Source organism: Oenanthe melanoleuca, chromosome 1 (genome assembly GCF_029582105.1).
Source record: "Oenanthe melanoleuca isolate GR-GAL-2019-014 chromosome 1, OMel1.0, whole genome shotgun sequence".
Classification (NCBI taxonomy): Eukaryota; Metazoa; Chordata; class Aves; order Passeriformes; family Muscicapidae; genus Oenanthe; species Oenanthe melanoleuca.
Window position 1 is genome coordinate 85,017,894 of NC_079333.1, and position 23,889 is coordinate 85,041,782.

A 23,889-nucleotide genomic window follows, 5' to 3' on the forward strand; every position below is an offset into this window, starting at 1 on the left:
GTCCCACTATCACCAACACCATCAACTGTGGTATTTATAGCCCTGAAACAAGAGAAATATTGCTGTAGCAGCTGCACATTTTCAGATGGACTAATACCAGATAATAATCAAAACATTGCCCAAACCACAATACTTTCACATCAATCACAGCTCCTGGAAACCTTTTATGTTTCACAAAGCTGTGCAAAAGGAAAGTGACATAAAGTAAGTTTTGGATGCCTTTTTTTATTTTTTTTTTCTTTTCTTAAGATTTCCCTGGAAAAAATCCTGAAAAAAAAAAATTTTGTAGAAAATGTATTGAGGCATTTGTAGCACTACTGGTATCCCTATCTGCTGAATAGGACTAGCAGCTGTCAGAGGAGGTATCTGTATAACTCTGCTCACTTGGCACTTAGAGATGAGAACTGATGGAACTGTTGTTTGGGTTTTTTTTTTTTCAGCACAACAGCTTTGGCATCATCAATGGTGTTTTGGGTAGATCTCAGAAGTGAAACGAATTAACATAAAAAATAATTTTGGTTTCTTAATTAAGCAAAGCCATTTTCTAAGTTTAGTTTACAGTTTGGGAATGCAGGGATTCCAATGGCTTGCTAATGAAAAGAACCCTATGTTCTCCCTGCTGTGTATCATTAGATTATCAAAATGACTTTTCCCTGCCTAATGTGTGAAGTAACTGAAAACCAATTACTTCTGTGATTAAATCTTTTATCATAAATTAAAGGTTATGAAAATATTTTATAATTGTTCTACAGCTTTACACTCTACAGAATCTGTAGTGTTAGAAAAGCGTTCTCAAATTTGAGTGAACTTCAGTCTTAAGCAGCAAGAAACACATATTCATGGTGAAAAAATATTTAATCCCTATCTGAACACAAAACACAATCTTAATAAACCATGTTGCCTTGAAGATGTTGCAGAGATATACAGAATTGTTTGTTTTTTTTGTTGTTTTAGTTTTACAAATGCTTTCGTCAGCTTTTCCACTGCCAGCCTCCTTCCTCCACCAATGGAGAGCCCACCTACCATTCCAAGGTAACTGTTATCCAGCTGGATCAGAGGGTGGATGGTGGAAACGTGTGCAATAATGAACCACATCCAAAAACAGACAGTAAAATGGCTTCTCTCCTGCACCCAGAGCCAATTTCAAAAGCTGTACCACCATCATCTTAGGAAAACTGTCTCCAATGGAAAGTACAAGCCTTAACCAAAGCATGTTTTATTTCACTGCCACGTTACCAAGTGAACTCTAAAACTAATAGAGGAAGTTGCCATTTGTGGGATTGGAAAACTGTCAAGAGCAAAAATTGTGACTCCTTAATAACAGAAAAATGGCCACATAACTCCAGGTATGGTTCAACCATGATGAAATTTTAAGCAGTATCATTGACCTGCCTGTAAATTAGTTAATGGAGGACTTAGAAGTGGTACAATTTTATCCTCTAGTCATCAGTGGTTCAGTGTTCTCCAGAACCAATCTAAAAGGCACACTGGGCTATCTAGTTTAGCTCCTTAGCTTTCCTGCCTGGTTCCATTCAGACCATGTATTGGGATTTCAGTCTAGGTTGCTCATAAATAACCATGGCAGGAGTGACTTGGCAGACTATTTTTGGAGTGGTAACAGCTAAGTTATAGCTCATTCTTCTGTTGAAGTCTGAAAGATGAGCTACAACAAGTAGAGATTACCACATACAGAACTGTCCCTGTGCTAGAGGCTCATCTGTCCTGGTGGAATCAGGGGCACCCCTGATACTTCCAGGCCTTGTGTACATGTCAAATGTTCAAACACCAGCCGGGGCAGAGATGGTGGTCAGTGCCAGGCTGTTCCTCCTTCAGCACCTCCAGCATTACAGACCTCCAGATCGTGGGACCTACAGTGTGGTACAACTGGATTTCCACCCAAACCATCTGAGGGTGAGATGCAGGATTACACATGAACCTGAGGAGGCTGGTCCCTCCACTTAGCCCCCAGATCCTCCCCCAAAATAATCTGCTCCTGCTGCTGTATTGCATTAAGAAAAAACAAAACGAGAAAACAAGGGGATGGAAAAGGAAGAATTAAAATAAAAGGTTCTTTTTGGAAAGAAAGCCATATTTTTTTTTTTTGTACAAATACAGTCCTCTCTGAAATAGAGAAGAAATGGTTTCATTTCTGTCTCATGTGGAGCATGTGAAACCCCTCTGCAGGGGACAGCCCTAGTGTTGTAGTGCCATTACTGCAAACTCAGTTTACAAAAATGTTAAGTGAGCATCTTTAAAAGAACAGCAGCAGTTTAGACCACTAGGACATTTACATCAGTCCATGTACTGGGATATATTCAGGTTTTATTTTATTTTTTTCTAATGCCATGTGTCTAGGTTGTTTTGCCTAAGTCCCTAAAACAGAGCTGCCAGCAGAGCTCCATGGACTACAGGTCTCACATTCCATCCCATGTTTTTTCATACCACTCTTAAACTCAGCTTCTCTCTTTGCTTTAACAACGTTGCAGGGAGTTACTGACATCTGTATCCAGCAGATGTAAGTGTGCCAAGCTGTCTGTATTTTCATCTACCTTCCCACCTTCCCTTCATTCCTCCATTTAGCTTCAGTGATATTATAAATCTTTTAAATCACCAATTGGTTTTTGCCACTGACACGACCCCCAAAATATTTTTTACATTATGTTTGAACTTTTTTGTTTTGGATGCAGTCCCAAAGCTAAAGAAGAGGAATGTACCTGATTGCTTTCAGACTTAATCTTGTTTGCATTAACTCATTTTGCTTGCCTGTTTATTCTGAGAAGTCCCACATTGCTTCCAATTTGTTATCTTTACATATTTCTCTCTGTGTTATTATTTCCTCTTCTGTGGTTGAATTTCTTGGCATTTTCTCCCACACCTGTAGTGTCCCAATGTGCCTTGTTTATTTCCTGCCCCTGTACTGCCCTCAGAGTATGTCTACACATTTATTTCTTTTATTTGTGTATTTTTCACATCACCAGCCAATTCAACATCATCTGCATCAGCTTTGTTCCATATCTCAACACTCCTCCAGGATTATCAGTAGGAATGAAAACCTCATTGTTTGGCAGCCTGTAGGGTGAAGAATTTCCATTTGATACACTTCAATATTTGTCTTTGCTATCAGTCTTTACAACAATTTTTAGTCATTGCCCAATTATTAGCTATAAAACAGCACATACTGTCTTACACATGACCTGAGGAGCTATTAATAAACAGGATGAGATTGTCATTGTCCCAACAAAATGCAGAGTCTGGACAGAATTAATCTTACTGAGATGTCCATGCCCTTCTCTGACCTTACTGGTATAAAGCATTTTTACAGACAAGGCAGGAGACAGGTATTTCTAGGGCAAAACTCATCTGACTTATTTTAGGATGTGTTGAATTGTTTGCTCACAGAGAACTTTCCTGTAAGTGTTGTTCCTCTCCACTGACTAGACAGAAACCAAAAATAAGAGTCTGCCACTTGGTTATCAAGAACCTTCTGCTCTACTCCTTTGCAAGTAGCTTTTGGAGGTTCATTAAAAATAATATAACTGGCTTTTCCAGAAGCACAGTGAGAAGAAATAAAAACAAGGTTTGATCAAATGTGCCCCTGGTATAGTTACCCACACCTGAGATAGGTATCACAGGCTGCTTTGCTGTCAGCAGAAGAAAGTGGGCACTTTTAGGAAGCAGTGCATATATAAGGATTAAGAAGGGAGATGCTTTTTGGTTTTTTTTCCAGCATTCATAAATACTAAGCTATGGGAATGGAAGTAAAAGCAGAGAATTATAAAGTATTTAGGGAAGGCTGGCAGACATACACAACTTGAGAAGATGTAAAACCAGAAAGGGAAAACCTGTATTATGTCTATAGCATCTAAATATCAAAAAGCTTTTTAGATCCTAAATATCCAATCCATATTTCACATTAGGGAAAAGGTCAGGGTATCCAGCCTGATTTGAGCTTTGACAGACATGACTGGTGCTACCACACATTCAAAATCACAACTGAAGATAATTCTGCATAGGCCACTCTAATCTAATTCTAATACCCTTGCTGGATTTTTAAAAGCCCCATTTGGATTATAACTGTAAAATGGAAAAATGCAAAATACTGTATTATGCTAGAACATTCAAAGGTGTGCTTTATGAACATTGCCATTCAACTATAAAACATTCACAAACACCCAACTGGACACTTAAAGAAAAGAATTGTGAGCATAGAATACTATAAAATAAATTATTCCTAAGACATGATGTGGTTGTCAGAGAAACAGTCAAATGCAACTTTGTTGTAACAGTACAATTATAGATGCTAAAATAGTATTACATGCTTTGAAATATATATCAGTATTTAAAAATGCTCAGAAAAGTGTGTTTTCTTGGCATTTTGGTTAAGATCAAGTGTAGTGTAGTACTTTTTTTTTTTTCTATTTGGCAGATATATATGGTGTTAGGAAATGTTGGGTATAGTTTAAACTCAGTCCAACTGGCACAAATAAACCTAGCTTTTACAATCTGCACTGAGAACATTTAAATCAGAATTATATGAAGATTAAATTCCTTGCATGGATGGTTTTTACAAATGAACATGTACTATGGATCTAATCAAAAGGAGAAAATGTTTTTTCGATTTGTTCTTGGCAATTTGAATAACTCCAAAGGTTTTGATTTCCCAACATGAATACTGTATGGTACCATTTAGCTTTGTGGTTAGCACTCTAATTTTAAAAAGAATGTTCTCTAGTTTACAAATAAATAAAAGATAGTTTAATATATCTGAATCAACAGATGCTGTACAAAAGCATCTAGAATTATAAGTGTAACTCAAACATTCATCAAAAACACAGAATCATTATAACATAATGTAAGAGATGCTGAAAACATTTAAATACACATAATCTGATTTTACTCATAATGCCTCATTTCACACCATTGTAAATTCAGTTACAGAAAATAATCTAGCTAGATATACTGGTAAATTTGTGTTTGATAATCTGTGTATTTGAAAGCATTACAAATAAGCATAAAGCATTTAGAATGTATAGTTTTCTATATGATCGTCTGCTACTGTAGTCTCTCTTGTCTGGGTTGCAGATACCACAGGAAACTCCTTGAAACTGGGCCAAATGTGCCCAGTTAGTCTTTGGCATATGCAGTAAAAGTAGCTCTGGCTTTTTAAAGCACTTTGTTTGTAAAAGTGTTCTTTTATCTCTGCTCAGATCACGAAGTGTGTGAAAAATATTAACCACAAGGAAACCAAATTATTTATCAAAGAATTGTCACCAAATGGCCCTGTGCCTAAGCTTAATAATTTGTGCAATACTTGTCATCTTTGATGTATAGACACTAGCATTACATAGTAGACTTAGAAAATTACATATTTATAACTTGGTGAATGCAAAAAGCTCTACATTAATCACAATAATACATTCTGTAATATGAGCATAGACTGGAAAATACTGGCCAGTAATATAATGTAATTCTAGATGTATTATTTAATTTTGGGTGATACACTAGAATAATAAATTTTTTTTAATGTGATTTAAGAGAAGAATTTGCTCTTTTATGTCTCCATTTTGGGAAGTGGGAGATACTCAAATTTCAGTGTGCTTTTTATTAGAGTAAGAATAATTTGAAGCTTATGCATTGGAGGTATTATTTATTTGTGTGCTAGTACTTGAACAACACTGAGCTGGAAGGAGTGAGCACTATTCTGTTCCTGCTCCAACTGCTGTTAGAAGAACTGAAGAGCAACAACAAAGGCAACTTTAAATATGTCTAATTTTTTCTTTCAGTTCATGAAAGTGCATTTTTTTTCTAAGCAGAGCTGGAGATCAGCTGTACTCTTCTATGCAACATGCTCTCCGAAGTCATTTCAAATTTAACTTCTTAGTTATACAACGACCTGCTAATGTTGCAGTGCAATGATAGCCTTGCTTGTACTATTGTCTTGATGCATGCAAATGAAGATTAAAATAATGTTATCAACTGTTAATGATGCATAACTGTTAAAACTGTAACAGCAACTGTAAAGGCTCAAACAGCATTTCCCTTCTCCCAACAATAAAGTAACCTGTGCTTAGTTATTTTGTGTTCAGTGGATTGCATGTTATGCTAAAATTTCTAGCACATAGCAAAACTACCACCTACACAGACAACCTAAAATGTAAGAATCTACACAGGTCATGTTTTGATTGAAAACAAACCAAAATACTGCAGCCACAGCTTTCACCTAGCTTTTAAAAAGATAAAAGTCACTGGTCTATATGAGTATATAAATGTGAATTTCAATTAAAGTCACCTCTGAAGAGGTAAATCAGTAAAGCATACTGATGGACTATGGTAAGTAGGAATTTATAGAAAATCCACTAAATAAACAGTGGACAGGAGCAAAATCTCCACAGAAAAGCCTTTATATAATCTTGACATTATTAAAAAGCCCTCAAACTTTCTGAATGTTGATGTGCCATCCCACCTGAAGAACACAGAATGCTGCTCCTGAGAAACTCTGCAGTTTTACTCTTGGTCTTCAGACGACAAAAATTTAAGGTCAGTATTTTTTAGGTCAGGCTGTTTACATTGGCAACAGGAACAGTCAGTTCTTACAGCAGAATGGTGACAGTACAGACTGACACTTTACAAACTATCAGATTCAATTAAAATCTGAACTTTGACATGTACAGAAAGACAGGAGGAAGACTGAGTTCACATTTCAGAAAGGCTGATTAACAGGAAGTGAGAGGTGACCTACCTGTCTTGCCAAAAGGTAGGGCAAATACTTCCCTAGTAACAGTGCTAATTTAGGATTTACCAGTGGAATCCAAATCTGAGGTTTGGTGGTTGGATGCTTATTTATCTTTCAAGAAAAATGGCATAGATCCAAGTCCAAGACAAGATGTAAACATATCAATACTCATTTAACACACTTATTTTCAGCCAAATGTGCACCAACAACTTCAGCTGTGAAAAGCCACCATGGCAATTGCCTCATGCCAATGCAAGATGATGAGAACATGGTGCAGAAATTTGTTTAGAAGCACAAAGGCAGCAGCTGCAAAAGTGATGCAAAAATATGAAGGAATGGCTTCTTGAACCTCTTATAAGGACTGGAATAGGAAGACAAAGAGTCAGTGATTCATAATGAGGAGGGACATCAGCTAAGCTATGACAAGCCACACAAGGCAAAGTCACAAGCCAGCTCAAGTCCATGCTGATGTCTCAGGAAACAAACCAAAAGAGACTCTCAGATTAAAATGAAAAGGTTGGTTTACCCTGCTGGACCTCTGCCCACAAACCATCCTCCCCTCAACCAATCCTGCTCTTCCCATCCCCTTCTCTCCCCTCCACAGCTGGGACAAGCACTGTGCTTCCCCCAGCCAGCAGCTGTCAAATGCTCCTGCCTCTCCTCAGCAGCACTGAGCTGGTGCAGGGCTGACCTAGCAGGGTTTGGAGGAGGCAGGGGGTCCAGGCAGAATTTATGCAGGTATAGAGCAGCCCATACCCCAGAGGAAGTGCAAAAACCATTATTTTCCCTAGCTCCCATGCAGTGAAAGAAATGGAAGAAGTTCTACCTCTTCTCTCTCATCCCTCTAAAGTCAAGGCATGTGAGAGACCATCTCTTCCCCACTGGCCTCCTTTCTGAGATATTTAATAATATTGTGACTAAGTGCTGTAGTACAGTTATTAATGATGGTAAATGATTCTCCTGCCATCAGTCACTGAAAAAGGATGCTGACTCATTGCTGCAGAAGAACACCTTGAGGACACATTCCACCAACATCCTCCCTTTGGCAAGATTCAGTTTCTTATAAACTCTGCTAAGCAGAAGGAATAGATACACTGTTTCTTCAGTAATTGCATTTTCCTCCTGACAATTGTAAGACCATGCTAAAACATTCTTGACATTTGTGAAAAGAAACATTCCAATGTTTCCATGTTTGAATTTATATTTGTTCAATTTTGTAAACTGAGCCTACTGGAAGCTAAAAAGCTTGAAACAAAAGTGCCTCACTTGACTCAGAACCATTTTTTGTAACCTTTTCTATATGATTAGAATCACCATGATCCATGCTAGAAATTGCTTAGATTCAGGAATGTCTATCTCTGTAAAAATTCATACCCTCTATTTAACAACAGCCTGTTTTCTTTCATATAGCTGTTTTAAACACAGTGGTATTTAGCAGTGTGGCCATTTAATAAATTATTTTCTCTTCTTGAAATTAAGACACTTGTATTTTATGATGGCCATCACTCAATCTTTCTACCAATTCTATAGAAAACAATTTTATAGAATTTATAAGAATCAGGTAGAAGCTTAATATTCAGGATACTCTTCTGTACAGGTGCACAGTTGTGTCTGCCAGCTTCAGTTCCAACAGGATTATTTGCTGCATGAGTGATTGAGAGATACCTGACCTGAGGACCAACATGACTTTTCAGCTTTCTGCCAAGCTGCATTATATTTTGTGCTTTGTCTTGTCCCTTATGTCCCTGACAATATGCATTTGCTGTTTCTGTGCTACCTCTGAATTTGGATTATGTTACATGTGCAATGCATAGATATGAATTCAATAAGGTCACCAAAACAGGAAGACTCTCCCTAGTAAAAAATTTAAAATACATCTATTAGAACAGTAGCTGGTTATGAAATGGGGTGGATATGACATCAAAAACTACCTTGTTTTTTTAAAGTTAGTAACAGCCTACCAAAAGGCACTGCTCCTTAGAAAAGAACAATACAAATAAAATTCCCACTAGAGAAGGCAGCAAATTTGCATCTGTACACAGAGTCTATCTATCTGTACAGCTTTTGTTGTTAAAATTTTGCTTGTTTAATGGTTTATATTTTCAAAGCTTTCTCTGCTTGAAGGATATTTTTTGTCACTAACATTTAGATTTGAGATTGAAGATTGCTGCTCTATTCTCATAGTGAAATTAATTCCATTTCTTCAAAGAAGTGTTCCATTTCTTTTGAAGGGTTTTTTATCTATGGTGGAAGTACAGATTGACAGCACAATGATCCTCTTCACTATTCTTACAATCAGCAGCTGTTAACCTATTTTTATCAACAACTTCATTGCTACAAGAAACACTTTTGAAAATGTGAATGCAGCTGGTGAGATCATTCCACATGAGCTGTCTTCTCCCTGTGAATTTTTACAAGCAGGTTCCAAAAAACCTCACTTCAGGAAGTAACCAGCAGCCAAGTCCCCCTCTGACAACACACCAGGTCTTCTTTACTTTCCACCCATGTTCCAGGTATGCACAACCCACTCAAGGCACAGATGGGCATCTCCCAGACACCTTTATCTCATCCCTCTGGGAGCTTCTTCACCCTCTCTAAGGCCTTTAGTGTGCTCCAAGGTATCCTAGGATGCCGCTACTGCATGTAGAACCCAAGATAAATGCTCACAACTGGTTTTCCCATGTCAGATGCAATCTCAGGTGTCTTTGCTTTCAGATTCAGATACAAAGAAAAATCAAACCATTTACTGACTGCAGCAAACACCTAGATGAACATCACAATGTGAATGAGGAAAGGATGGATTTCCAAAGTGGAAGATGGTATTTGAAGCTCTGAGTCTGGAAGCACAGGCAAGGATGACCCTGACTCAGCCACTCTGACTACTTGCATCCTTTAGACCTGTCCACAGTCAGGACCTGTTGTGCATCAGATAAATTATTCTGCTGTATGAATGTGGGCACAGTGCCAAATTATCCCCCCAGAAATATTAAGGAAGGACCACAAAATACAGTGAAACACTATTGCTTCCAGTGGAGAAATGCTCAGACTGAGCACTAGAAGCCCTTAGCCTATGAAGGGAATACAGCTCAGCCTGCCATTGATTTCATCCTCTCTAAATGATCTGCCATCTGCTCTCATTTGTTGTCTGAGTATTCTCTGCTCTATGAATTGAGTAGGTCCTCAACAGATAAATTAATATGGAATAATATAAATTTCTCATCGATAGATGCATGTTTTATAGATATGGTAGACAGTATGGATGTGAAGGGCAAGAAATCAGAACATCAAATTCACTCAACTATTTTCTAGTTCTCATACTGTGTGTTTTTGCTAGAGCACTAAGAACAAACAGTACACATATATGGGCTCAATCCTAATGCAATGCATACATTTTAAATTATTTTTTTAATCTAACATGTCTACTGGGACCATCTTTGATACACCTACCAATAAACCCTGAAGAAGGAGGGTTGGGCTGTATCTTCTCTTTAGTGTTCTCCTGAATGATGTCCCAGAGCTGCCATATAAACTTTGGATGGAGGATGTAGAATGGCTGGGTTGGATTCTTCCTGCGATGCTGTACGTAGGGAGTGAACAGATTGTAGTCTGGCTTCTTATACCACTGGGAGGAAGAAAAATGTTTTTAATAGCATTAAACATGTTTTGAATGTACAACAGCATAAGGTGCCTTCATTTGGGCTCTGCAGAACAGAAGCAAAGGTAGCAAAGCAGCCTGCACTGGTGGATGCTTCTGCTAGAAAGGCATCCTCACTCTGGGCTATCCTGTTTCCTTTCTTCATACAGAGACTCCCAATAAGCAATTGACTGCTGTGGGATGAGCCAAGACCATTTTTCCCTGACAGATCCACATTAAAGAAGAGGTTCAAAGAGCTCTGGCATGATCTCTGGGCCTGGGGGTGAATCTTGCTCTGAAAGCAGCCCTGTCCCTGCTGGAGGCAGCAGCCCCTGCGTGGGAAGCAGGCAGCCTCTGGCATCTGTTGCTAAGGGAGTTCAGCAGATGAAGCCTCACTTTCTGCTCTGCAGCCTGCTCAGCTCCCAGCTCCCTGTGCCAAAAGCCATCAGATCAACCTGTCTACTGGAGCTGCAGCAACAGCCAGCGACAACCAGACGGACGTCTGCTGCTCTCAGTGAGGGGGTGGACAGCAGGGCACAGATGGCTGTGGGACAGGGGACATAAAGGGAAAACTGGTGGGGAGGAGGCCTGAGAAATGGGGAAGGCACCCAGTGAGATTTCCAAAGTTGTATTTTGTTCAGGAAGGCAGAGGGGAAGGTGAGGAAAAATGGATGCAGTTTTTCACCTTTCCTGATAAAACCTACTTGTGTTCCCACCTTGGCAAGCACACAGAAACTCGCTGTTATATGAAAATAACAATGTTTTATCAAAACAATGTCACCATTAATCTATCCTAGCATCTCAGAACAGTCTCTTCCAGAATAATTGCAGGCTACTAAAATGTTTTTGACCAACAAACCAATTCTGACCAATTCCTACAGACATAGCATTCTACACTCAGAAAGAGACAGAACCTGTGGTTCCTGGTGAAAAGGGAGTAAATTAATTTTCTCCAGTACTTTCAAATAATTGGGAAGAAGGTCTAAGTGGATATCTTACCACATTCAGGTTTGCAGAGTAGGGAGCAGGATCCCAGGCTACTAAGATAACATCTTTATACAAGGAGCTGTCAACAAAGTGATGGTTTGGATTGGTGAGAATCTGCAAACACAGATGCAAACAATTGCACAGCATTAAAAACATTAAAAGTGGCATTCAGAAAAAATGGCAAAATCCTTCTCTCAAGTGAACAGTCCTACCCACGCTGCTGTTTGTTATGCTTCAGTTCTGGTTGATTTTAAGCATCTTGTTTTGTTAAAAAAATATACAAAAAAAAAAAAAAAAAAAAAAAAGCTTATCCATAAACAGCACTCATTGCAGTTTGAAGTAGCAGTATGCTGAATTACTCTCCATCTGTGGGGGATGTGATGGGACTGCTTGAGATGCTCTGTTGTTGTGTACCAACATTACCAGGTATTCTGGAACTTGAAAACGAAAGCTAAACTATTTCAGATTGCCAGTGGGATCCTCTTGGACACAGTGCAGCTTGAAGTGCTACAGCCCCAAAGGGTAATGTCTTTCTCTGCCACCCACCCCCAACCACCTTTTTCATGGCTTTCTCATTTTAACAGCAAGTCAGTGTCATTTCAGCCAAAAAAAATGCTAATTAGAGCAAGACTGTACAAATTGGAATACTTAGAAAAACAATTCCAACAGCAGGCATGTTACAGGGCTATTTTTGAAGGAACTGTAATTTTGCTCTAATCTACTGCTCTCACATAACTCCTTCCTGCATCTCCCAGTACTTTGCCTGACCATCCCACCGCACTGGAAGTCCACTCTTCACTCCTGCTGGCTCACCCCTTTCAGGACCCTCCATGTCTAACTAGATCTCTTTAATTCCTGGTGCATCCAGTGCCAGGCAGCTCAACATTGCTCAAAACAGCATGAATTTTGTTCCAGCTGTTAAAATAATCAACATTCCAGACAAATAAATTCATAATAATTTTCATTTCCCTTTAGAATCCAATGAGCCATATTTAATTATGCATATTTTTCTTCAGAAAAATAATATTGTTGCCATAGCAATATTCTTCCTACCATAAACTTTGAGTTTAATGATTTCCATCAGCCTTCTACAGTAAGAACAGAATTAGTCATGCTGCTATCAACATCCCCAACTTAATTTCTCAGAACAATTTTCACCTCAGAATGTAAACTCCTTTTCTGAGTATACAGAGCAAATTGACCCAAAGGCCAAGATTTTAAAAGCTTGGTTCCACACTTAGCACACAAAGGAGCTCTTACTTGCCTTTCAGTAAGCAAGAGTCCTCTGGAGGTGTTGTCCACACAAATTTCACTTTCAGTAGGTCTGCATTCATATGTATGAGGGTTTTTTCTGCAATAACAATATCTGTTGCCACTGCACAGGCTCCCTTCACATCCTTTGGGCTTTCACAGTGGAGAATATGAAGGAAGAAGGGGCCAGAGCAGCCTTTTCCTTAAGTGAATGCAGGAGTTGCCAACAGTGAGAGGGTCAGTAAACCTGTATAGATAACCAGCTACAGAACAGGCAGGGAAAGCATCTTCCACCAAGTGGCCTGTGCAGATTTCAGTCTCAGAGAGGGCAAGGCTAACTCCTCAGCAGGTGGACAGAATCATGGATGGCTTCTGACCTCCCTGAAGGAGCACAAAGCTGGTGGGAATACCTGTGAGGAAGCCATGTGAGCTGAGCTGGCCAGAACTTTGCCATGCCCTCTGTTTTCTTGAGAGCTCCTATGGGGAGCAAGCCTTACACAGTGCAGAAGAGACCAAGGGACCCTCCATTAGCATCCCAATGGGAATGCACTGCAGCAGCTCTGGGAGGCAGAATGCCCCAGTCTGCCCTGCAGGGAGAGCAGCTAATTTAGCCATTTAATCTCTCTGAATTTGCTGGGGAGGTAAAAAAGCCCAGATCACTCCCTGAGAACATTTCTCTCTTCTACAGAGAGCCTACTGAGTCTAGTAAATTATAAAGAGTTTTTAAACCTTTCTCTATGCCCAGTTCAGGAGTTCAGGCATGGTCTATGTCAGGACATTTTGGGTAACAGTAAGATGGAGAATCATCAAAGAAAAGGAAAAAACCCAACAAAACCAGAAAAAGTAAAATAAAAGCCATGAAAATCCATGTTCCCTGATACACTGATTACAGCACTTAGGGCAGAATAAGATATTTCTGCTTTCTTCTTGTGAACAAAAGAAAGGGGGCACATTTAACCCAAGTCACTTCAAAGATCTAGTCTGTTCTGCAGCCTCACAAAGACCTACAAAATGAGTGTGAAGAGTGACAGTGAACAGTCCTCTTTTTGATGGCAAAGAACTTGAGCTTATACACATAAAAAACACAGCCACCAAGAATAGACTTAGCATGGGCAGTCACTCAAAGGAGAAAAAATGAACTCATAAAAATTACTGAAATTGAAAATTTTGCTCTCCTTCAACAAGATATGTCCAGAGTATGCCACATGGCCAACTATATACCTGGTGTTGACTAAGTAAACTCATTTCAGTATGTCATAAAATTTCACAAAAATTCTGTTTCTGATTTTTTGTCTGCATTACATAAAGAGGAAAGAGGTTTGGTTTGCCCAAGACATGAATAGCATTTTTGAAATTGAAAAACTAATCTCAACCATAAGGTGTCACTGTAGCTCAAGTCACATTTATTTACACCCATACCCAGAAAATGCCATTTTCTCTTGTTTCCATTCAGATGAACAAACTCACCTGATGTGTAATACCCAGACACACTAAAGTCTTTCACTAGTTCTTTCCAAATGTTTAAACAATGATGACTAGCCTAGTGTTACACAACTCAGCTCCCATTTCTTTTGCCTTCCAGCAAGGAAATAATTGGGCAACTGGAAAATATGAAAAAGCAGCTTTGGAATCACCACAGCCTGAACTTCATGAAAATCCTGGAGGCAATGGCTTCTCCAGGAAGTCAGGTCTTCTGTACTGACAGCTCTCTGGCATCCTGCAGAGCCCTTACAGATTAGTTCACATGAGAAACTTTACAAACCAGTTCTCTGAAACAAGAGTCACTCTGCACTGGCAGCAGCACAAACACCCTGTAAGGGAAAACTTTCACCCTCTCTGCATCACACCTCTTGAATCCAGTCACCTGCTTCCCATAGTACCCAACACTTTTTCAGAGGTTATTAACTTGCTGTCATATTGTACAGAAGAGACACTGACTTGAACTCTGAAAAGGAAGGTCTTACCTGAGAATTAATGATGCGCATGGTTGTTTTATTTCCAACATCTTTCTCATAGCCACGGGTTGGAGCAGAATTAAATCTTAAAACAGCATCATGAGAATCTAGGAGCATAAATGAGGGGGTGACTCTTTTTTTCTTAGTATACAGAACAGTAAAATAGAATCAGTTATCTAAACTAATACAAATTTTACACATTTGTCCTAATCTGGATATTCTAAGGATGATGAATGCTCTGCTACGCACAAACAAAAATCCTCTTGTATCTGCCATGTGTTATTAATACAAAAGCCCACTGAGAAAAAGTTCAGAATCATCTATTAATTTAGCATTTAATACTTACATATTTCTCTTAATTGGATAGACTTACTGTGGGAAGACTATTAGTACACTCAGTACACACAATTGCTCACTACTTCTATCACAAAATTTACAGAGAATTACTCTGTGCAAAAGCATGTAAAATGCATGGATATCTAATTGCACATTTGAATGAACAACAGTACTTAACTATAAGCTTGTGTGTTTTATAATACCTGAAAATTTCAGGCTACCCCAAATCTATTAATCATACTGTGTACTTATTCTCTAACTCAGTACAAATCTTACAGAGCCTCTGTATGGAAGCCAGCCCACACCTCTGCTCACACAAAGAAACCTCAGGATCCTTTGGTAGCAAAGATCTAACAGAGCTGAACTGTCAAAGATACTCCACAAGCTGTTGACCTTGGAGAAGAGAGAGCAGCTCTAGGTCAAGCATGGGTCACATGCAAGCCCCCACTGGATAAGAGATAATCACCCTCCCAGTGCTTCTTTTAAGGGCATCTCAAAGCCCAAAAGGTGCAAAGGAGAGCAAGAAATTTTATCCACTGTCCAGAAACACACAGCCTCTATAGGTAGCCTTGTATTTGGTCTATTTTTATCCATTCTAGCAATGGAAGCTGAGAATATGGTTCAGGCCAAAATGGACATGAAATGCCTTAACCCACTGGTACTTTGTACAGCTGTTCATTCTGGTCACTTCAAATGTGCTGTCTGTAGCTCAAAAACTGGAGGAGGCAAAAGTCTCCAAAGATAACCAACATGCCTCAGTGGAATCTGGGCTTGATCCTATCAAACTGGGATCTTTCATCTCTTCCTTTACTCTGCACTTCTTGTACTCCTTACAGGGAAACACTGTGTGCCAGCAGCCTGATCTCAGACATACATGTTAGCATATGTCATGTCTGAAAAGAGGAATTTTGCCCACCAAACCCAACTCCTCAGAACCTAAGGAGTGGGAGTTTTTTCTGTGTCCCCATGCAGGGACAACCCTAGCCTCAACACCTGGACTTCATCCACCAAGCATCTTGATTCTGCAGGAACTAGAGGAAATGAAGCTGCAGATACTTCACATATTTGGAGAAGGAAAAGAAAACCACAATTTTGTTGTGATGAATTTAAGAACATACATTTTGAACCCATGATTGATAATTTTTAGACAATCTGTAGATTGAAGACTGGATTATGAAATGGGAATTGTGTGTTTTGCAGCTTGAGAGGCAGTGTGATGCATTTCCAACATCATGCTGGCTCTTTGAATACAGATGAAAAACTTCTCCTTCACCAAAAATGTATGACCAGGACACAGCTTAACACTGATAATACTGGTTTTAAGGAAACTATTTTTAACCTTAGTATGTGTATGTTCATAAGCATTTTAAAAATCAAAAACGTTTGGGGTTTGATCACAGAACCTTGTTACTTCCAGTGATGCCAAAATAATTGTTTCTCTCAATTAATAGCAGAATCAAAATGGAAGTGTTTGCTATGCTTGCACAGTATTTCCATGCCTATTCTCATTTAAAAACAGACAGAGGGGTGAGGGAGAGGAGGGCAAAATGCAGAACACAAATTCCCATTTTTGCCTGTGTTTCTAATAGGAGCACAGAAGGGGGAGCTACAGGCCTGTGAAGGGAAATGTCCTTCACTTCTTCTTTCATAGGAGTTTTTTTTCTTTTTTTTCTCTTGGGAGAATAAACCATAGAATCACAGAATGGTTTGGGTGGGGAGGGACCTTAAAGACCACCTAGTTTCAACCACCCTGCCATGGGCAGGGACACTTCCACCAGACCAGGTTGCTCAAAGATCCATCCAACCTGGCCTTGAACATTTCCAGGGATGGGGCATCCACAATTTCTCTGGACAATCTGTTCCAGTGCCTCACCACCCTCGCTGTAAAGAATTTCTTCCTAACATCTAGTCTAAATCTCCTCTCTTTTAGCTCAAAATCACTCTCCCTTGCCTACCATTGCTGTGAGCAGTCACTTGGCCCCCCACAGTCTGGGCCAAATCCTCAGTCACAAGTATCTGCCCACGGCCTGAGAGATGCTTAGAAAAAGCTTTCTGTGATTCCTGGTGCCCCAACACTTCCTTGCACAACATGTATGAGATCTGAAAATTCTATGTAGGCATTTTCAAACCCAATCTTCCTCCCTTCAGGTAGCATCAGATGGCAATTTAAATGACATTTAAATCCAAAGCTCTTCTGTAGAAAACAACATAAGCTTCTTTGCTCAGAAACTTCCTAAGAAAATGGGTAACACAGGAGCAAGCAGGCTCCAGGCACCATGTCAAGCACCCAAGTCCATACCTGAGTGTGCAAATATGACTTGAAGCATGCTGTAATATGCAATTATGTCAATATGTCACAATGTGGAGCACTAATACTGGTGTAAACTGGGTGTTCTGGGGAACACTGACAGAAGATTCTGTTTCAGTCAAAGATAACACATTGGAAAAGGTAGGAACTGCTAAGCTTTTTCACCCCAAAGACTTCTAAATCAGTGAGGCTTCCTGTGGAATTGGGGGTTACCCTGGTGTGATTTTAGCTGTAGGATTGCTGGGCACCTCTGCTGTGCTGGAAGCCTGTTGCAGTAGTTTGACAATCCTAGCAGCTCCAACATATCCCAGAGATTTAAAGAAAACCTATCTGTGTCAAAGAGATGATACAGAGTGATGAATCAAGTATTGGGATGTGAAGTCCTGGAAGATGGGGAGGATTAATGAATGAACATCAAAAGTTTTTTTATAGAGAGCTGAAGGAGATAACTCTTCTTGTTTCAGAAACAAGTTTGAGACATACCTTTTGTCCTTCTTTCAACACTTTTGGCATACTGCACATTGACTATTAAAATGAAGAACTACTGAGACATTAACAGAAGAAGTAGCAATTTTTGAAAAGAAAAAATAAAAGTGACCTGGATTAGTTTTATGGTCCCACCACCCTTTTCTGAATAGCTGCTAAAAAGCTCCCACCTTGAGGTGGGGGATTCTGAGTGACACTGACATTTCAGCACACCTGTACCCTCACTGACTCAGTGTAGCTAGGGGAAAACAATGGGTGAACACACTTGGACTCATTTAAATTCAGTCTCAGAAAAGAGGTCAGGAGACTTGATATCAGTGCATGAAACTACTCAAAGGTCTGAATTCTTTATGTTTGTGAACTCTAAGTCAGCAAGAGATGAAGAGGACACTCTACTGCTTCTTGACATGGAGGCAAATGCCTGAGACAGCCGTACAAGAGCAGTTTCTCATGAGCTACTGTGAAATAAAGATCAGTTATAACACAGCTTTGCAGAATAAAACCTGAGCATGTCTCTAATCTGCTGAAGAAATAAATGCATGTTGCACACAAATGTTGAATATGGCAGGTCTGACAAAACCAGTGCTACCTCCCCACTACAAACTGCAGTATGATAAGAAGGCATCACTGCTTTCTTTAAATTAGATTATAACTTCAGGCTTGATTTGCCTTTCAGTTATATTGTTCTGAAAGGGAACAAACAGCCTCACTGAAGTCCTTTAGTTTACATTCATGCAACTCTGGTGAGAGAGAACAAGCAGACTTTACACATCTGTGCTTGAGAAGCATGAAACTTCTGAAATGTAAACATGAACACACACATATACAAATATACACACACATGAACAGATGCATTTCACCCACCTATTTCATCCCCTAGAGAGGAGTTCAGTATTGCACCAGCAGACATAACTACTGCACAGCTCCCAAAGCCATGTGTATATAATTTGCCCAGTGGAATCTGGGGAACGTGCTTTTCCCATCCAAGAGTGGAGAAGGGAGCCTCCTTGCCATCTATTGTTTTCACATTCACTCTTTCTTTTAGCTCACAGAATAGCTGGTCTCCTGTCAGCTTGGAGTTTCGTTTCCCCTTGAACCGCACCCCGTGCTTGTTGGTACTCAAATAATCTTTCATCGCCTTCTGCAGTCGAGGGTTCAGCATCTTGGAAGAGACATCCCCTTTCCAGAGCTTGTAAAGAAAGGATTTCGACATTGTGGAATACAGCCCATCCCAGTCATCAGATTCATCAAGCATCTGGCCTCTCCTATGCTTTGTGCTCCTTCTCCTCATTCTTCTCTGATGGCTCCAGTTGTTCTGTAAAGTATTTCCTTTGGGATTATTCATGTCAGCTGAAATGAATTTTTCTATCTCTTGAAGGTGGTGGTGTGACGGCTGACCAGCAGCAAATAAATAATCATCGTTCACTTGGTAGAAAGCACTTTTTGATTTTCTTCCTAACTGGGGTGGAAAAAACTCATCTTCATTTCTAAAGGCCTCTTCCAATACAGTCCATTTCTTAGAATTTCCAGTCCCTGACTTAAAAGTACCTAGGAGATCTTCATTTAGAAGAACCTCATTCCCATCAATGGTTTCGGAGAACGATGGGTCATGAATGGCTCCCATGATGACTCTCTGCTTGCCCTGAAGGGGCAGAAGTCTCTTAGTTTCAATGTAAGAAAAGGAACTTGGAACTGGTTCAGCAGTGTTGCTATCTGTAAAATAGATGAATATCACCAAGAAAAGCAGGCCCCATGCAAAGATACCGAAGAGCATGAGTTGTTTCCATTGCTTCAAGTTCGGTTTCATGGCAATGCCTTTACCAGCTCCTTTGTGCCTTGAAGTATTGGTGAAGGAAAATGAAACCTGTAAAGAACATCAAATGCTATTAAAAATCGTTCTAAAAATAAATACAACTCAGAAATATCTTAACACATATTGACAGACGGTGCAGAGTTAATCTCCAAGCAGCAGCACAAAGGATTCAGTAGCAGAAACAGAACTCCAGAGATCACAGACACGGTAGGAGTGACAGGCTTTGGCTGTAACCACACCGTGACAGCTGCTAGCTACAAAAGAAGCTGGTGGCCAGTTTCTACAGTAACACTGGATCCTGCCTTCAGGGAGATCATGTGCCTGCCTGCTTCTGCTATACCAGCGTAGCACCAGGAGAGCCAAAGCAAAACCGTGCCTGGTGCATGCACAGTGGGTACAACATGAGCTGTCCTCTGTTTATTACTGAGAGTCCTTGCTCAGGGGAGCTGAGAGCAAGCCTGTCTCCAAAGGGACCAGGCAGGGAGCACAAGCCCTAAGCTGCAGCCCTCCTCTGCCCACAGCCCAGAAAGAAGCTTCACACAGGGGCTGAAGGAGAGAACATCACACAAATGGGTCAGGCATACATCATTTGTTGCCTAGTACCAGACCCCTGAACAACTCCTGTACCTGTGCTGTGGGTGCTGCAAGCACACTGAAGTGGAATTAAGGAGTTGAGCACATCAAGGTGCCAGGGGTTTTGTATTTTCTAAAAAGGAGAATGGGTGGCACAACTATCTAATTACATTCCTTTAGGATAAGATAGAGATTTGCATAAAGGGAGTGGGTAGAGAATGTCAGACCTAGTCCTGGAAATATGTGCCCTACTAATACCTGGGGGGTTTGGACAGCTTGTGCATTAGTGGAGGGATGCATGGTCCAAATGAAACAAAGTTTGACTGAGGGGGGCTGTGTTCCAAGGAAAATACATAACACATTGCTAGACCATGGAGCACACTATGCCCTTACACGAACCCACTTGTTTAATCAAGTGGTGTGACTATCAGTTACAAGCCTGACTGAAGCAAATCTCCACCAGAAGCCTTACCATTCACCTCCCTGCACCACAGTCATCATCATCAGCCTCAGCTCCTACACTGCAGTGTAACTCAGTGTACTAATTAGTGACAGATCACTCACCTGATCTGAATTAAAAATAAGCCAAGCCCCTTCTTCTGGAGTTTTCTTTCTAACCCAGTTGTTTCAATGACCACTTAATGGTGGGAATTTGGGGCCACAAAGGGGAATGGGAGCAGGGGCAAGCTTGGATTTCATTACCAGCCTGTGCCTCAGGAGCCACCACCTCATCACATCACATGTGAACAGCACACACAGCTTACACACCTGTGATAACACACTGCCTGCTCACACTGGCCATCAGCAGGGACCAAAACCACAGTCACCACATGCTATCACCTTTCTGCTAAAGTACACCAAAGCTGAGTGCAAAGTTTAAACTGAAGCTGTAACTAAGACTGTGTTTTCACATGAAATAGAGCCCAGCAGTAACACCAGGGTAAGATGTTCTCTTCTCTGTCCTTCAATCCTGCACTGTGCCTCTGCTGCTGCCAACACCCCTGTGTATGCAACTGATACAGCAGGGAAATACATGTTAGAGGGTTGGTGGGGTTTTTTGTTGGTTTTTTTTTTAACTGGGTCAGCCCCTTTATCCTCTTCAGTGTGGTCACACATCCAGTTGTTTCAGCACAAATGGGGAAATCGCCCACCACAATGCAGAGCAAGAACAGACCGCAGGTGGATTACAGATACACCTCAGGCTGCCTTTCTGCTGACCTCCTGAGAATGTGAGACCACACCACTACCTTTCCAAACACAGTCTATTTTAATGATCCAGACAAAGCCTCGAACATTAGAAAAAGACAGCTGACTTTGGGGCTCAAGGCAGTGTCTAAACAGAGGGAGGATTCATAAAGTTATGCTTGGATGACCAAATTTCATTGCAATTTCTATTACACGGAAAAAAAAAAATTCACGGCTGTGATAACCTAGTGCTCCACATACATTTGGCTTGGCTCACACAAACCACATGCAAGAAAGCAATTACTCCAACTGACCCACTTCCTACTCACACTCTGCTACTGCAAGATTGCTCTCTGCAGTACCTCGACACTCCCACACCTTCCAATTTTAAATCACTGCAGGTGATGTCCTGTGGGAGTTGCCTTACAGTATATGGCTGTTGTGCAAGTTAGGTCTGCCCTGAAGTTATTGCAACCTGCCCACTCATCAGTGTTCAGATGGTTCACATTTTAAAATCAGCATTCTTCACCCATCTGAACTGCTTTCATCTCTTTTTATCATTTTCCCTGTGTGTTTCCCCAGCACTTTTCAACATGTGGCTTCCAAACCACTGTGTAAGTTAGTCTTTGCTTGGTCAGATGTTTCTCCTGCTGAATATACATTTCTTGCAGGATCTGCAATGGAAGCATGTCGCAGGATCTTTTTAACAGATAAGCTTGCAGGAAGTCAAAGTCATAAAGGAAGAGGTCACTAATATTTTCCACTGAGTCACATAGAAAGTCCAGACACAACTTAATCTATAACACAACCTTACAATTTTCTCATTCTCCCCCCACCCAAGTTTTGTTGTATCTTATAACAAGAAATTGCTAAGAAATAGAAATAGCCTTAATTCAGGTGCAAGACTACAATTTTCTAATTGTCTGTGATCATATGTGCTTGGCACAGCATACTGCCTCAGCATAAAAAGTCAAGACTCAGAATTCAGGTTACAATCTGAAAAAGGACTGAGATGCATTATTAATTATTTTTAAATTAAAGCAAACAAAAATCTGGCCCCCCAGCCCTCCACAACACTTAAGTCATGAAAGCACACTCATCTTGGTCAGCATGCACATATAAGCATGCATATGATTAGCTTCTTTGTGCAGCAAAAAAATACCCACATAAAACAAAAACAGCATCCAACAGTATATTTGTCAACGCTACAAGTAAAAGGAGATGCACCAGGGAGAATAAATCCAAAAACTTTACATGTTAACTACTGCAGAAGCTTATCTGCAATTCCTCCTTGCAAGTGGGGCCTCAGAAAGGATACCCAAATCTCTTGAAGACTGGAGCTATGCAGGCAAATCTCTGTGCTGCTTTAATGTTTTTTGCACACAAGAAATGCCTTGTCCTCCAGCAGTACAGCTGAGCTGGAAGCAAATTCAAGGTCATTACTGTATTAGTTGCAAGAGAACCTCTACAACCTCACAGGATCTTGAAGGTTGTGTGTAAAGCTGCACTAAGTTCAGAGAAATATCAGTTTATCTTATCTCCCTCTACACTAAACATCCAGTCCTCTCCCCCTCAGCCCTTGCAGCTCCCCAATCCCTGGCTTTGAAAAGGTTTGGGAGGAGAGGGCAGCCCTTCCACACGCTCCCCACCACCCTCCTGCTGGCAGCAGACCCCTCTGCTGCTCAAGGGGGTCTCTTCCTCAGCACCATCTGGGGATGCACTTGGATTCCTGCCCTGTGCTGCCTTCAGCAGCACATCTCAATTGCAAAGAGAAAAGCATTTGTGTAGGAAACCAGAAATGATGATTGCAACAAATTACACTGGCTAAATAAATAAGAAGAGGTGATTTCATGCATGCAATTACTGAAGTCCACTGGATGCTTCAGGAATAAGCTTCCATCTCTTTTATCTATGCTCAACATACAGCTTTTAAACTGTTAAAGCAATTCTACACAAGTTTTAAAATTATCATTAGCATTTCCTATTGTCTCCAACTTCACCCCCCTACTGTAATAATCCTGCCTACTTACAGACTGCTGGAATCAAAGCTGCTGCAGAGGAGGAGCAGAGGAATAAGTCTACCCTGGGGAAAACAACTGAGACTTAACCCAACCCAGCTTCCTCTTCAGCAGGAGTGATAAGCCTGTTTTGCCCCAGAGGCTGAAGATCTCATTTTCCTATGTATCTCCCTTCTGATGGGCTCCTTCAATCATTAACTGATTTAAGTTCCAACTACCATATAGAGAATGGCTTTTCTTCTTTCCCAGTCTGGACATTGACACAAAAGCCCTGAAAAACATGAGGCAAGGTACAAACCAGGGAAGTGGGCAGAAAGAGAAGACTTACTTATTTGCTTAATAGAAGAATTAGCAGCAGCTATGAAAAAGGCAAATCCCAATGGTATCTTTGAGGCATCCCAGGAAATAAAGGCAATTCCCCAGTGGAAATTAAAGGCTGATTTTCCAGAAGCAGCACCCACTTGTGGGAAACTTCATCTTGTGATGCTAAGATGTAAGAAACCAAAGAGTTTCCCCCTCCCTTTATAAAGGCCATTGTTTAGCAACAAGGAGCACTTTTCATTTTTCTAAAGTAGGCCTCCTGACTATTTCTTAAATGAGAAGAGATGGA

At 40.4% G+C, this 23,889-nt stretch overlaps 2 protein-coding genes across 3 annotated transcripts in view; one reads left to right on the forward strand and one right to left on the reverse strand.

The window, feature by feature from the left end:
* The window catches only part of LOC130256642 (opsin-3-like), a 79,955-nt gene extending 73,881 nt beyond the window's left edge, over positions 1–6,074 (forward strand). The window contains exons 5-7 of one of the 2 annotated variants that reach the window (XM_056498459.1): positions 955–1,032; positions 1,136–1,346; positions 5,784–6,074. In XM_056498459.1, the coding sequence (XP_056354434.1) occupies positions 955–1,032; positions 1,136–1,204 (147 nt within the window). In that variant the 3' untranslated portion in view covers positions 1,205–1,346; positions 5,784–6,074. Of the gene's footprint in view, positions 1–954; positions 1,347–5,783 lie in introns of both variants that reach the window. The other variant, XM_056498450.1, reaches the window with a different exon arrangement.
* The window catches only part of ST6GAL2 (ST6 beta-galactoside alpha-2,6-sialyltransferase 2), a 170,001-nt gene that overhangs the window by 5,524 nt on the left and 140,588 nt on the right, over positions 1–23,889 (reverse strand). The window contains exons 3-6 of the mRNA XM_056498436.1: positions 18,555–19,554; positions 14,570–14,667; positions 11,367–11,468; positions 10,181–10,355 (exon numbers count right to left, since the gene is read on the reverse strand). Of these exons, the coding sequence (XP_056354411.1) occupies positions 10,181–10,355; positions 11,367–11,468; positions 14,570–14,667; positions 18,555–19,497 (1,318 nt within the window). The 5' untranslated portion in view covers positions 19,498–19,554. The remainder of the gene's footprint in view (positions 1–10,180; positions 10,356–11,366; positions 11,469–14,569; positions 14,668–18,554; positions 19,555–23,889) is intronic.